General features: G+C 37.3%; 1 protein-coding gene across 1 annotated transcript; it reads right to left on the reverse strand.

The window, feature by feature from the left end:
• Positions 1-852: 852 nt before the first annotated feature.
• LOC149823306 (triosephosphate isomerase, cytosolic-like) lies at positions 853-9,406 on the reverse strand. Its single transcript, XM_090018773.1, has 9 exons — positions 9,320-9,406; positions 7,997-8,072; positions 7,347-7,470; positions 5,846-5,930; positions 4,881-5,013; positions 4,100-4,194; positions 2,159-2,237; positions 1,229-1,311; positions 853-1,109 (listed from the first exon to the last, which is right to left on the reverse strand). The coding sequence occupies exons 1-9, from the start codon at positions 9,356-9,358 to the stop codon at positions 1,059-1,061; spliced, it is 765 nt and encodes a 254-aa protein (XP_089874899.1). The 5' UTR covers positions 9,359-9,406; the 3' UTR covers positions 853-1,058.
• Positions 9,407-16,907: the final 7,501 nt, after the last annotated feature.

Genomic DNA, 16,907 nt, shown 5'->3' on the forward strand with positions numbered 1-16,907 from the left:
TGGCAATAAAAAATAAATTAAAAATATAAAAAATATTTTTTATAAGAAAATATAAATAAAATACATTTATAAATAAAAAATCTCAAGGGGTTTTTTTTCACGATAAATTTCTTGTAATATGTCATGCTTTGAAAATCTCACAAAAAAATTGCCGTTTTAAACTTTCAAGCGATATTATCGTGAGATTTTTATATATCTCGCGATATTTGTCAGAGGTTATAAGCCAACCCATTTAAATCCCACAGTCGTGCAAGAAAGCCCGTTTGGTCAGCAGGAGCACTGTTAAGCCTGTTAATGAGATGGGTTTTTTTAATAATCCAAAGGAAAAACCCAACAGCACTGACCGCACATTGGCTGACCTCTGGTTGAGATCCCCCAGCCCACCAGGGATAGGGAACCCAGCTTTGACCTTGCAGAAAGAGATGCCACCCGTGGATTTTGAATTCGTGATGTTCCTCCAACATGACATTCACAAGCTGACCCTACTGAGGGAAGATTATGAAAGACAATCACAGCAGTAGAACAGTCTAGGAAGCTTATTTATTCAGCCTGTCCTCGATTAGCAAAATGTGATCGGGATCAACTGATTCAAGCGTCGGCCAAACCCCCCAAGAATCGCCGGAACATCAAAAGGCGCTGATTAAGGCTGATCCAATTTGATTCTGACAACACTGACCAAAACCATCCAGGCACCCAAGAAGAAACATATGGTTTTCCACCGTTAGAAATGATGAGACAATTCATTATCATATTGTGAAATTCCAAATGACAGAAAAAGAGCAGGAAGAGTCTAACATCCAAAAGAAAAACAGAAGATATAACAAAAAGTCCAGCCCGCTTCAAAGCAAGGCATTTGAACACAAAACTTCATTATTTATTCAAGGCATGAAAATTAAAAGTTAAAACAACTCAAGAGTATCATACCCTGAAAAAAAGCCCTACCGAGATGCTCATGAAAAAAAGACACAAAAAGAGGTCCTCTAAGGTTTCGCATAACAGTTCATACTCGGAAACAGAATGAAGGTACAGGAAGCCTCAGAAGCAGAGCTAAAACGAACTCAAGCTGACTTCTTGGTTTCTGCAGACTTGATGATATCTACAAATTCAGCCTGAAGTAAAAAGTAGGAAGAAATATAAAAAGAAAATGTCAGACATAACATAGATATGAAAGCAACTATAAAAATGCAGAGAAACCAATAAGATGAGATAATAAGAGCCTGAATACAACCTTCAGAGAAGCCCCGCCAACCAGAAATCCATCAACATCAGGCTGGGCTGCCAGTTCCTTGCAGTTTGCACCATTGACCGAACCTGCACTTATCATAAAGATGCGTTGATGAAGAAACTCTATGGCTGTACCTTTGTATTTTTAGGAGATGACTGTAATTTTCATGATGATGAAATGGATGGAAATCATAAAAATACTCTTGATTTCTCGTAGGAACAAGAAACTGTTTGGATTTGACACTGTTGGACAATCGTGGAATGTGAAGAAAGGGGGATTTAATGAAAGAGACAATGTAGGATTTACGAAAAACTCTGAACAATCTGAGAACATCCAAAGCATGGCATGTTATCTGGTCAAGCAATAATCTTACTTTGTCAATAGTGAAAGCAAAGGATGAACTTTGGGAAATGCCAAAGGGGACTATGTTCAGTCATCCAAAACCATGAAACAAGGTTAGAGTGACAGACAGTAAAATGAGGGCTTTTCGGATATCCAAAATACAAATCTCTTAACTCTCAACAGCCTCCAATATGTCTGGCCTGAATAGCGGAGAATTCAATCTCAATTAGCAGGCATTTGTTCATGGATAACAGAACAGAGTGAATAAACAAAAGTATCTCCCAGATAAGCTAGGAAATTCAGGGATATAGGAGCATGGAACAGCTTTTTACCATAGCAAGCATCACCGTTAGTAGTAAACAAGGATGGAGAAGCTAGAAAATGAGTAAGGGATATAGGTTGATGGGAAGGATGGCAGGCAGGCATCATGCAACTGAAGCACAAATAGACATCTAAAGCATGGCTTTCAGTAAATGTAAATAACATATATGGCACAAGCACTTAAAAACAGCACTGCCATAAAACAGGAAGGCCACCTGCTCACAAGACTTAATTGCAGAAAGAATTAATAACTGTTCCGAAAAACTTTACCTCCGTAAAGAATCCTTGTGGATGCAGCAATTTCAGGACCAACATTTGCTGCCAGCCATTTCCTCAACTCAGAATGCACCTGGTCCCAGATAAAGGAATCAATCATCACAATGAAGGAAACATGTTTCACAATGTTTAATTATCAGCAAAAACCATAAGTATCTACAGTCAAACTGAAGTTATGGGCCAAAATGACTGTCATGCTTCTAATACAATCTAAGAATATGAAACAACTCGTACTTACACCTGTGATACATGCATCTATGGTAGTAATATTCATAGCAATCATTCACAAGAAGGAAGCAAGAACAATAGTGAACCAACCTAACATTTAGGGCACGTTTGGTTGCGAGAAAGATGTAGGAAAAGTGATGCAAAATAGAAAAGCCGTACGGATTTTCCAACCCTTCCAAACAAGAGACTTTTTCACTGAGTTTTTCTAAAAAGTACACTTTGATAGGAAACACTCCTCCAAGGGGGGGGGGGGTGAGGGATGGAGGAATGTTTCCTACCAAGAAAAAAAATTACACTTCACACCACCTCACCACCACCCTCCTCTCATTTTTTCACCTTTTCCCACTCTGTTTTTCTCATGCTACACAAACGAGCAAAAAACTTCTCATATCAAAAACTCTCATAGGCAAAACTTTCTTTCCTAAGAGAGTTTTTCTCTCTTCCAATCGTCCCCTTAGGCATGTTGGAAAAGCGAGAATTTGAATCCCATGAGAAATATGTGAGCTGAAAAAGTGATTTATATAATTCACTTTCCAGGCAAAATTTTCACAAGGTAGGTTATCCAACCTTATGTTTGTGAAACAGAAGAATCATTTTCCCAGCCCAAAAATATGAAGACACGCATGGGATCTCACAGGTGCAAGTTCATTTGACACAATCTGACACTGCAGATGTTCTCAGCATTGTAGAATTGCAAGGGAATTGCGTACTGGCTCGTGTTTTTCATGGAAAAATATAGTTTTCTAAAAATGAGAAATTTTTTAGAGCATTTACACATATTTTTGGATCACCAGAAAAATCTGCTCACACATTGGAATCAGGCGATTTAAATGTTGATCCCCACCAAAAGGGTTCATGTAAATCACATTCTCTAGGATTAGATTTACCAAACAAACAAAAAATAAAAAAATATGAGAAGCACGGCCAATCATAGCAAATATGTATGTGTATGCATGTGCATTGTTTTTAGTACAAAGAGAGAGAGTGTGTGTGTGTGTATGAAACGGTGTTTCATCAGACAAGATTTTTGTCTGATGAAAATCGGACGCAACGTGCGACGTTGCGCACATTTTTTTCCGCTTTCAGAGCTTTTAGTGGCGGTCCAAGACCGCCGCTAAAACCCCTGAAAGCGGGCATGCCTGATGGATGTCGGACAAGAAGGGGGTCCGACAATACCCTCTCTCTCTCTCTCTCTCTCTCTCTCTCTCTCTCTCTCTCTATATATATATATATATATATATATATATATATATATATATATTGATTTTCATATGCAATATGTAAAACAGATTGGGTTAGACCCTGATGGAGACATATCATCTGCATCCGACAATAAAAGTCAGATCTTGTTTAGGACCAGAGTGGAGCTACGACCCATTTGCATAACTAGATGAGTGCAATTCTCTGACAAAGTGTGCCTCATGGTCAGTCCCATGACTCGCTTTCTCAGGTTTTGGCGGTCATCTTTCTCAGCTGAGTTTTGAAATCATGAGATTCTGACTCATGTTTGCATTAACATGAGAAAGTGAGCCCTTGAACTTACCGGGCCAGCAAAAGTGCCTTTAAAGAGAACATTTTGCTTCTGATGGCTAAAAGAACAATTACTAAGGTTTGACAACATCTGAAACTTATCAGGATCAGATTACAGCATAAAAGAGATGGAAAAAAATGAAACTAGAGACCAAGTTCATTCTGTAAAAAACTTACATCTTGTGCCTGAGCAGGGGTTGCAACTTTGCCAGTGCCAATTGCCCAAACAGGTTCATAAGCAATTACAACATTATCCCAGTTTGATACTTTGTCTGTGAGAGAACACAAATTAATCAATTAACAAGAACTTTCTAGCAAAAAGTAGAAAGTGGCATAATCTGGCATAACAAACATGGTTACTCGACACAACATACCAACACTCAGAGATTGAATCAAGATGATGCATATTTAAAAAACATGCTACTTCAGAAGTGATGAAGCAAACAAACAGTCTAACAACTACTCCAAAATGACTTAAATTCTCCGAATCAGCATTCTACAGAAACACTAAACTTTACAAAGGTGAATCCAACAATGCTAGAAGACTAAATTGTCAAATGGATAAATCTCGGTTTCTTTTTATACTTTTCATTCATCTCTTTCTTTTCTCCATTTAAAGGTGACTTGGTCTTTCCTCACCAAGATGTTAATAGAAAGGAACCATCTAAGGTTTCAATTAAATAGGTATAGGGAGAGGACATATTTCACATAAATGATACAAAAAATTCCGACAAAATGTTCAACCAAGAAAGACTAAGGGGTATTTGAATGCCCAGGTTCTCAGAACCGAGGTATCGGATACAAGAATGATCCCTCCTCCCCCAAGAGCTTGGATCTTTGCATGGGCCCACACCACATAAGCACCACCTCACACCATCTCAGATCTGAGGATCTGAGATCCGAGCTTTCAAACATGTCCCTAAAATGAAGAGAAAAAAGTATAATTCTAAATGTTCACCTGCAATTGCCTTAGTTTGTGCAGCAACGACTTCCATGGTGGACCCTGATTCCCTCTGTTCAAGGGTCTCTCCTACACAAGCAATCACTTTCAAGCCTTGAGAAAGTGCATATGCCACTTTATCTCCAACAAACTGAGAAAAATGAAAAGAACAAGATGGTGAACAGGCATAAAAATACAAAACTATACATACATATATATAGGGTAAATATTGGCCACTAATGAAGGTACAGAAATAATGAGCTAGAAATCATAGGTGCAAGTTGTATCGACTTAATCTAACCACATAGATGTGTTCAGCATGGTTTGTTTGCTAAGGATCAAGCCTTGGATCGTGCTTTTCTGATGTAAAAATGTTATCTTTTGAGTTATGAAATTCTGACACATTGTGGGCCGTTGATTTTTGGACCCCTTTAAAAACATAATTACTTGTCATAATTACATGATTCAAAACAAGTTTCCTAATAAACAAACCATGTAGATCACATCCGTAACATTTGAACTACAAAAATTAAATTTTTTTTGAAGAAAAAAGTAATATCTAATCATTAGTTTGGTACCTTCATTAGTAGCCAATAATATATATATATATATATATATATATATATATATATATATATATATAACAAGGATAGCAAATTTAAAGATTACACAAGCATATGTACATAGTTTCATCTTAACATGCTAGAAACACTTAAGGGGAAGACAAAATCTCAGAAATGTCATTAAGGAATAGCATATCAAGCCTTCATACTTGTAGTTCCTTAAAACAATTGCATTAATGCAAATGTGTTATCAGGTGAATCTAATTCTACAGCAGCCATTCTCTCTTGGATGGCCATCCTGCAGTACTTGCAGGATTAAATTCCCATTATTTGTCTGTTTATGCATGTGATACAATGCACAATATCCTTGGTGATTGTTAAAATGCATAAATAGTTGAAGGGATGCACAACAGGATATACCTGGTTTGCCTCATTCAAAATGAGTCTTCTTTCAGAATGGCCAAGAATAACCCATGGAATTCCCAAATTGACGAGCATCTCCGCACTGAAACAACCACAAAGAATATACTTTATGTTGCCAGGGTGGAAGATTTTAATTTGACACATAAGAACAAAAAAGTCAAACTTTCATGCAGACCAGAGAAATGAGCACTACATGGATAAAATATTAGAAACAAGCCACAAGATGCATACTCCACAAAAAGCAGCTTTTGATGATGAAGTGGATAAAGAAAAAAAAGGATAGATAAAAAGCAGTACAAATATCCTGATTTATGTTTGCCTCAGTTTTCAAGCACGTTATGTTTGCCTCAGTTTTCAAGCATGTCAAACAGACAACACTGTAACTCATGAAAGGATGACCTAGGGTAATGCTTCAGCTCTGTGAAGCCAGAGTATAAAAATTAGAGATCAAGATCACACCAGAGTGGAAGATTTCAAACTCAATATAGGGGGCTAAGCATGTTCATGGTGCAGTTTCTTTAAGTAAAGTTATTTTATTAAAGCATCACTAAAAATACTAATAATGATAATAAGATCCTTATAATCATCAATATCATCATCTCCACTGACATACATTATAGATACTATGTTGCTCTTGTATTTAAGTTTTTGTAATTTTTATGTTTGTTTACTTTATAGATATCAAGCAAAATCTTTAATGCTATTTGAGATACTGTAACATAATCATTTCAGAGTATCAAACTATATAAAAAAAGATTAAAAAAATAATCAGCATCACGGATCACCAATCAACCTGAAATAAAAGCAAAAGTAGATCCATAAACTACCAAGAAGGTAAAGATCAAGCTTAGGTAGAAAGAAAATACTGCTTTCATTAAAGCTGCTTTATCTTGAGTGGAAGAAATGGAATGGATTGTGCAGTAAAAAAGTGATAGCTAGAAACCCAAATAAAAAATATTTCTATTAACAAGCTACAAAAATCCAAAATAAAGTCTAAGGATTATTAAATAATGCTTTTTATTTTGTCAACATTACATGCTAATTTTTTTTACTTTTTTAATTGCCCCCAGGCACTCTCCTGCAGAGATCCATTCTGGCAAATTCGATATGACATGTCGACAATGGTTGATAACTGTACAGTGCAGCGAATCTGCCACTCGCATTGATGTAATCAGTCAATCACTTTATACCTTAACATTAGCAGCAATAGAGAAAATTCGTCAAATGGAACATCTTCACATGTGATGTCAGTATCCAAACAGACATTACACAGAAAGCAAGAGAAAAATACTCTCAAAATAAGCCATAAAGAAACCAAATGAAAATTTAGCTTCACATAGAGCATGTTTGCTTTGGCCACAAGTGAGAAAGTAAAGTTGAGAAAGTACAAGCTGTGATTGTGAATCACAAGGTTAACCTTGTGATCTACTTTCACAAGATTCAAGGCAAACACAAGAAAAAACAAATAAAAAAAGGCAAAGAATAAGCTAGACAATACCTGATCTCACCAGTGAAAGCGCCACCTTTTCTAACCCAGCAATTTTGTGCAGAAACAGAAAAATCAGAGCGTAGCAGGCTTTTTACAAAAGGAAGGAACACAAATGGAGGGCTCACCACAACCTCTGTATGATATCAATAACTCAGCAATTAAAATCAATAACGTGATTAACTAAGGACCAAACTTCTAGGACTTAATTTTCCATTATATGCAAGAAGTAATACCAAAAATAACACAAGCAAATAAAGAAGATGATCACATAATTTTTGCATCTGAGAATGAATGGGGGCTTCAAGTTGCCAATTAATTGGAGAAAACATTGTCTAGTCTTTAACCTATCAAGTACATAAGGAAACAAAACTACAGTATGTATAGTCCTCTACGTCAAATTAAAACATAGTATGAAGTTAAGTAACGCTGTGATATGTCAAATTCCTGTGAGAGTACAATGAAGTTTTCTGGTTAAGTCTGCATGTGCATGCCAGTATGTGCATTGTCATACACAGACAGTGGGACAAATTGAGCAATTTTGTAAAGCAAGTCTCAGTAAAATTAATATGTCAGCCTCAGGTTGCCCGCAACCTCTTGTAATTCCTTGTAACAACTCAAAATGAAACACAATCCGAAACAACTACATTCTCAATACATACCCACAACCTCCTCTGATGGCACCTCAGCCTCATTAAGAGTGGAAACAATCTTTTTGACTTCCTCATTGGACCCGTTCTACAGGAAACAAAATCAAAATAACAATCAGCACCCAGCTACAATATTTGCATCAAATTAACATGAAGATTCACAACCCAATGTGGGACCAAAGTTTACAGCTTTTGAATAACGTAAAACTCATCATGTGTGCGTAATAAAATAATCCATCATTACACGTATCCCATATGACAAGGTGAGCACGTTACTACAATTCATGGTTGGAAGAATAATCTATAAAAGTGACAATCAAGATAGTACTGGAGAGCGGTAATCATTGCCATCATAAAGATGAATAAGGACCATAACAAGGATGGTGACGAAGAGAATGGTAGCAAAGACAAGGAAAAAGTAACAATTGGCAAATTGAGTTTGTGTCCGGAGTTGTTAAGCCTAGATCACCACCATGCGTGGGTCAAAATAGACCCAATGACAGCAAACCAAGCAGCCGCGTGACTGCAATTTCAAACCACAGCGATCCAAAAGTGCAATGCGAGACAATGGAGGAATCGATAAATAAAGAACAAAAAAGCACCCACTTCTAACCCAAAAGATGCACATTAAGTCAAAGGAAAATGGAAAAGAATATAGGCTACGCTGGACAGTACTATGATATCCACTAAAAACCACCGGTTTCTTACATTATCATGATTTTTTCTTGCAGTTCAAGCCCTACGGAAAAGATCTGAACGGATTTTTCAGACGTGGTGCATGATCAGGTTTTTTAAGAGCTAGAACAATCAACGGTCCACAACGCACCAGATTCCACGATTGGACAAAATCATGTTTTTAAATCAAAACTACCGTATCCAAAGTGCGATTCCTAATAATCTAACCGTGCCGAGCGCATCCACGGGTCCAGATAGATCATATAAAGCTCTCAGGTGCGAGCCTCTGCTAGAGAGTACAGTACAGTCGAGTGTAGCCAATATTTTTCCAAAGAAAATCCCTAAACCAGAAGCAAATCTTTAGAAATCGATAAAAAACAACATTTCGAGAAACGCTTTAAAGACATTCTCAGGTTTACACATCATCAGCAGTCCACGAACAAAACGAAACCCTAATCTCAAAATCTCAATCGGTCTAAAACCCTAGAAGAAGAATCAAAAGAAACAAAAATCATAAAGTGATCATTCCCGCGACAAAGCTAACCATCGGATCGGTAGAAACGAAATCGGAGAGATCTCATCGGAGGAAAAAAAACAGAAATTTCGAGAAAATATGGGATTAAAAGCAGAAAGGGAGAATTCTCAGGGAGAGGGGATTACGCATTTCCAGTTGCCTCCGATGAAAAATTTACGCCCCATTTTCCCTCCTCTTCTTTCTTCTTCTTCTTGTCTGGAAATTGCGAGATGAAAACGAGAGAAAAGTGATCGGGTTATGGGCTTTTATAGTGCGGTGGATCCGTGGACAAGAGAAACAATGGGTACCCACGGGAAATTCTTAAATGACGATAATACCCTCGATGTAAAATATCCAAAAAAGTCCCCCCGCACTTTTTCCAAATACGAATAAGCCACTTAAGTTTGTGAAAAATATAGAAAAAAGGTTAATTTCATCGGACCCCTAACCTATAGTAAGCTTATGTTTTAACCCTTTAGAGCCCAGTGGTCAGGGTTCCGTCCCCATGAGTAGGGGTGGCAATCTGGTCGGGTTGGCGGGTCAGAATACCTCAACCCAAACACGACCCGTTTATTAAATGGGTAACCCGACACGACATGGTTAACCCGTTTAATAAACAGGTCGGGTCGACACGACCCGATTACATGACACGGCGACCCACTTATTAAACGGGTTGACCCGATAACATAGACACGATTCGTGTAGTTCTTATTAGGTCCGAGTAGTTATAAGTCTCTCTCTCTCTCTCTCTCTCTCTCTCTAGTAGCATTAAAATAAAACCCTAACAAACTCTTTAACCGTCAACGAGCAAACCCAACAATTAACCCACGACCATCGATCGATCATTCATCAGAGAAATCATCCTCATCGGGCGAATCAACTTCCTCATCATCACCATCACTATCGTCTTTGAACACCATGTCTTTCTCATCCTCGACATCCTCCTCATCCTCATCGGTGCCGGAGCTCCAGTGGCCACTAACAGTGAAAGTTCGAGGGCTGCTAACGAAGAATTGGAGAGCAACGGCGGGTCTGAGGACGGTGTTGGGTGGTGGCAGATGTGAAGGGGCGGAGATGTGCCGAAGGAGGAGGTGAGGGATCAGGAAAAGGGGAGGAGTCAACGATACCCTCCACAAGATGATCGGAGAGAGCGCAGAGGCCGCAGTCTGCCACATCCTTTCTCTCTCTCTCTGGAAAGTACTCGGGGGTTTCCAAAAGGAGGAGCAGAAGTTTAGGGTTTTTGTGGGTTAATATATTATATAAGAGGAAATATTTTTGTTCGATCAAAATGGTGCATGATCTTTTTCATCAAAGACATTAGTGTCCTTAAACTTGTGACTTTGGTGGGTCGGACCTGAGGGTGTTAATTGGTTGGGTATAACCTGCCCGTCTAACCCGTTTATTAAACGGGTCAAACGGGTTGACGGGTTGACATATCCGTAACACGAACCCGACCCATTTAATAAATGGGTTAGGCTGGTCGACCCGTTTATGACACGAACCCATTTAAGTCAAACCCTAACCCGTCTAAGAAGCGGGTCGGGTCAGATTTTGCCACCCATACCCATAAGCATCTAGCTGTCAATGGGCCTAGTCAGGGTGTACCCGGTCCCGCTCATATAAAGTATTAATCAAGTTTGGGTTCTATTGGGTCACAAAAATAGAATTTCATACCCCAACTTGCATATTTTAAAATATTATTATTATTATTAAAAATACATATAAAATACTCAGATCGGGTTGAATACCCGGCAAAGAAGCCGGTCCGGGTACCTGACAAAAACTCATGACCCAAACCCAGCCAGTATGTGGATGCCTTTAATCTGTGGGCTCTGGGAGGGTTTGGATAACTTTTTCGACCCTCAAAAATCTGATATAAATATATGAAACTTGATGAAAATACAGATCATATCTGAAAGGTTAAATGTAAAGGAAATTAAAAATAAATCCAAGTATTTCATTAAATTGTTTGAAGCGTGTGAGGATGGCCAACATTTTTTATTTTCAGACAACTTAACTACCGTTAACTCCTAAAAATGACAGTTTTAATTCTTTTTTCTTACTTTGAATTATTGAGAAAGAGAGAGAGAGAGAGAGACTCAATTAAAGGCAAAAAAAGATTTTAAATGGTAAAACTATAATTTTATAGTAAATTTTGAACAAAAAAAATAACCTAAGAGGTTTTCTGATCAATTTCTTAAAAAATTTGATACTCGTATTAAATATCTAAAACTTGAGGTGCCTAAACATTAAGTTGACATGAATTAGGTGTCTGTAAGAAAATAAAATCTGTAGGAAATACTAAAAGAAGAGAATATTCCTAAGTTGTTCCAATCGAGTGAAACCATTTCCACATCCGTACAAATGAATGGATAATTGGAGTCTAATTTTTTCGAAAAAGGATCGGGTGCAATATGATTGCACAAAAATTATGCAATAGCCATCCATTGGGCCCCATACCTAAGAGGTCAGGTCAGTCCCTAAGATGTGGTCAGGTGCATAATGCACAAATATTTGTGAAATCATATTGCACCCACAAAATTTTCTCAGCCATGCATCCTCGCAAATTTCATAGGAAAGAGGGCCAATTTTCTTAGAAAAACCCCGGTCGGGGAGCGAGAAATACCTCATTGCACATGATTTTTGAGTGAAATTTAACCCAGGTCCATGGTATGAGAACAGCTTTTGAAAAAATGGATTTTGCAAGGTATACAAGTTTTTTGTGTTAGATTTTTTTTTCAATAGAATCGACCAAATAATTTTGTTTTTCAGAAAAACTCAAAAAAGCAACATCATAAATAAGATTTTAAAAGTGTTAAGAAACAAAGATGACACTAATTTTTTTTTTTACTCGGCGAAACTGCCCTAGGTTTAGAGACCTAACCGCGCTTGATCAGCCTGTCATACCTACAGTCGATGTTCGCTCAGCATAAAACTCCGAGGGCTTACCCCTTGACCCCAAGAAGTCGCGAGGGCTTACCCCTTGACCCCAAGAAGTCGCCAAGCTTCGACTTACCCAGAGAGGTGACCCCCATGGGAAAGAAGACACAAAAAAATTCTAACACAAAAAAAAAAAAGAATCACAATATCATGATAAGTTTACAATATTTTGGAAATGGGTGATGCTGTGAAAATTGAAAATATTATGCTTTTAACACAGATAAATCATTTTCATAATATATTATGATAAAATATGATATTATCTAAATATCACCAACATCAATGTCTATGATCCAAGCCATTTATATTTCTATAGACAACCATTTAATTAAGGCCCAGGGGTCGTGGGCCGTGGTAAAGAGGGTCACGGATCACCGCATTATGTTAATTAAATAGTAGTTGAGTGTTCTGATATATTAGAAAATTTGAGAGCATGTTTATAAAAAAATAAAGAAATTTTGAGGGTGTTTCTGAAACGTCACCGTTGCTGCTGGTTTTGTTTTTTTGGGTGGACACATTCGGCCCGTTGTTTTCCCAGTTGAGTTTTCCAATCAAACGCATTTTAATTTAAAAAACGATCGCCCAAAGACGCTTTGAAAAAGTAAAAAATTTTAAAGCCCAAATTTTATAAATACACCCCGTATTTATGTAGTTTTGGTTTTAGTGCCTAGTTACAGGGTTGGTTAATGGGTCAAGTTTGACTCGGACTGGACTGGTACCAAACCCCTAGGGTTAGGGTTTGGTGACAAATAAGGTCAAGGATGGCAGTGGTGGTGGGGGGGGGGGGGGGGGGGGTGTTTCGCCCCATTTGAACCAGGGATGGAGGACATGAAACGGTGATGAAGGCAGGGATGAAGGTTAAAATCAAAACTCGTGCGGGGATGCACTTACGCTTTCTTCTGCCCCGCACCCGTCCTTATCCCTACCTTGCCCCAACCCACCCCCAATCCTTCTAAGGATGACAATCGACCAAGGGGAAACGAGACCCCGCCCCACCTCATCCCGTTTGGACCGAGGATAAAGGTTAAAATCCAAACCCGTGCGGGATGGAGTTCTGGATTTTGAGACCGGACGGAGGTAGAGACCTTGTCCCCCGCCTCGCTCCACTGTCATTCCTAAATAAGGTCCTAGGTCGAAACCTGAAGGGTCCAATCAATATATGGAGCTGGGTATTGTTTGTGAAATTTCACACCAAACTCTGGCCCAACCCGAGTTCTGACTAAGATGCACAAATTATTTTACTAAGTATGGTATGGGTCTGATTCATGTAATCCTTATAGGATCCGGGTATGGTTTTTCTAATGGTGGGTCTGATTGGAGACGGGTTCAGAACCTGTACCACTATCTCAAATTAGGTCTGGGTCTGGTTCCACTTGGATCCAAACCAAACCTGACCCACTGACACCCCCCAGTCTGAGGTAGATTTGTAAACAGTTCAGATTTGGGTCAAATTGGCCAATACAATATTTGACAAATCAGATGTTGGCTAAACAAATTCGAGTTCAGATTCAGATAGTGACAAGTTTGTACCAGATCCACTTTTTTACATGTAAACACATTCGGATATCTATCAAATTCGAATATTTCTCGGATTCTTTAGCAAAAAATTAAAACCATATATGCATCTGATTATAATTGGATCTTGGTTTGGCTTACCAAATGCAACTAAGAAGAACCAAATCCGGTCCGATATCGGATATAGGTTGGTTAATTGACATCCCTAATCCAAGGGGTACAAATGGGTCAGATCATTGTAGAACGAAACTCGAAGCCGCACATTCTGCAATGGATCTGACCTTGAATTAGATACAAAATAGCATAGCTGATTCTGAATCCCAAAGTGATATGATCATGTTGGATCCGATAAGAAATTAGATAAAAAAGTAAAAACCATGTTCTTATGTGTAAAATGATCAAATGGTTAGGTTTTATCCTGGATCTGTGTTAGATCTAATATGAAATATTTACCGAATCCAAAGTTGAATATGAAAAAGCCCGATTAAGTAAGTTTCTATCTCATCCAAAGATGCATTCAAATCTTAATTTAAGATCCAAATCTTAAACAGTTGTGTTGGCTTCCCATAAGGGATCGGACCTAACCCGATCCATTTTCACCCCCTTTGTTGGGGGGCCTCAAGAGTCACAGTTTTGCCATAATGTATCTGCAATTCCCAATACTATTATCTTTCCTTGTATCTGAGTAATTTGATGTCAACATAATATTTAGTGATAATTATTTTTTTTAGAATTTATATTCCTTTTTCTTATTTGTCATATGTTTTTACATTATTAATATTCACACATGCATGGACATTAACTAGAGTTTGCACCATAGTGACAAAAGTTAAAAACCCCAAAATATCGGCAGTCAAAAATTTGGGAGATTTTGAAATGTCTCATAAATCTCACATATTTTCGGCAAAATCTCAGCAACAACAAAATAAAAATATCTAAAAAAATATTTTATAATAAAATATATTTAAAAATAAAAATCTTGAGGGTTTTCACGATAAATATATGTTAAAAACGTAAATCTTGCGATAGTTGTCACACTTTAAAAATCTCATGAGAAAATACCGTTTTAAACTTTAAGCAATTTCTCGTGATATTATCACATTATTTTTATAAATCTCACGAGAAATTATCATTTTAAACTTTCAAACAATTTCTCACGATATTATCGCAAGATTTTTATAAAATTGCTCAATTTGTCATTTTAAGCTGATGCATAGCATAAGCCCTAGGGGGCAGGGATCCTAGCCATTGAGTTTTAGGTTGACAGCAACGATGACCAAAGGTATTTCAGGCTGCCAGCACAACCAGGTCTTCATGCTAGGTGCAGTTTTTTCGGGTTATAAATTAAAAAAAATCTTATGTTTGTGTTCTTTTTCTTTTTCTTTTTTTTTCTACTTTTTAGCGAGCAAGCTAGGAGATAATCTAGGGGATTGGAACCTGAGGTTCTTTGGTTATGATAGTATTAGTGCTTAGTGGTATCAATGGGTTTGAAATTCGAACATGACAGGACCTAGGTAGGTCCAGGCTCGGATCCAACTCTAAGGTGCTGGTACCAAGATCAGGTTCGGGTCCGACCAAACCTACGAAAGGCAAAACCATATCTGGGTCCTACTATAAGGGTAACTTAAACCGTATAGTAAAGTACTAACTTTTTATACATTTTACATTGAAAAAATGTGGATCTTAGTCAGGAGTAAGGTTGGACTCGAGTATGATATGAAATTTCATAAACCATACCTACCTCTATATGCTAACTAGACCATATGGGTCTGACTTGGATAGTTAATGGGAACCCATTCTTTGTTACCAAACCATGACTGCCCTAAGAGTGTGACTTAACCGTTCAGCTATCTAATTCAAACATACTTCTTTTGTATCATAGTGTATACAAAATCCATTTTTATTAAAAATTTATGATCAAATTCTCAAACAAGTTGAATTTTTTTTTTTTACTAAGGGTATCATATAGATTATAGAATATTTATTTCCAACTACTCTGCACATAATCTAGTGATGTCAACAATTCCCATTTGTGTTTGACAACCAAATACCAATTTGTTAAGTCAGAATCTGTAAAGAAAACAAACTTGGATCCGGTGCAGGTTTTACATTGTAAATTGAATCCAGCAACCACATTTGAGATTACGTGTAAAAGGCCTATCCAATAAGCTAATTAAGTTAATCAAATCCAGATCACACAACAACTTTTTTCATCCAAATCCTAGTTTAAGAACCCAAAATTCAAATAAGCTATCTAATTATGTAGAATTTAGTAATGCCCACATCCAAACCGAATCCAACCAATTTGCATTGCTAGAATGCTCATAAGGATGAAAATGAGTGGCAAACATATACCTTATATTTGACAAAATACATTTAACCATCTTGATCCAACAGTACCAAATGAAACCCCAAAGATTTAAAACAAATGGGCCAATCAAAAGGTCCTTGGCCCAAGACCAGCTTGAAGACTGATTAAAAGTAATGACACTCTCAAAAGATGTGAAAAATGCAGGAATTCGAATTCCTATATCTGATGGATTACATCACCATATTTAAGAATTTGGAGCATTATTACCCAAAAACCTATCTGACTGTGCATGAGCGATGCAATATGTTTGTTGCTTGAAGGACGAACTTCGGAGCCGAGTCCAAACCAGAGGCCCTCAAACCCTAGTCGAGGCCATTGAGGTGGCCACCATCCTCGAGGATGACTGGGAGCAGTCCAAAAGCGCCCAAAAGCGTCCCGAGCAGTTAGGGCCGAGGAGCAGAGAACGAAGAGTGAAAGGCACAAACTGTAACTATAAAACCTGTAAAATTCAAGAGTTATAAATAAATAAAGTGAATCTCTTTATGATCGAGTTAGAATTTTGTTTTGGCTTTTAAATTCTATTGGTTGATGAATTGCAGGTTCATTTGCTCATTTTTTGCCAATAAGGGTATAATTGTTATTTATAGAATTATTTCAAGAAATTAACCATTTAATATATTTAATTATAATGAAATATATGTATTTGATGGTGTTTATAAATTATCAAAATGATTTCATGGTGTTTTGAAGTTAACTAGATGTATTTAGTTGTTATAACTTTGATTTTAATCACAAGGGCATTTTGGTTAGATAATAATTAATCGGCCATTTTGTTTTGATGTATATATTGGTTATTTAAATATTGCCAAAATAAATAATTTAATAAAAAATTTAGTGGTTCTAAACATATTTCAAAGATTTAAAATGCAAATGGATTTTAGTGTTGACTAGGTGTCCAAGTGTATTCA

This window comes from Nuphar pumila, chromosome 10 (assembly GCF_984573655.1).
Source record: "Nuphar pumila chromosome 10, dmNupPumi1.hap1.1, whole genome shotgun sequence".
Taxonomy (NCBI): domain Eukaryota; kingdom Viridiplantae; phylum Streptophyta; class Magnoliopsida; order Nymphaeales; family Nymphaeaceae; genus Nuphar; species Nuphar pumila.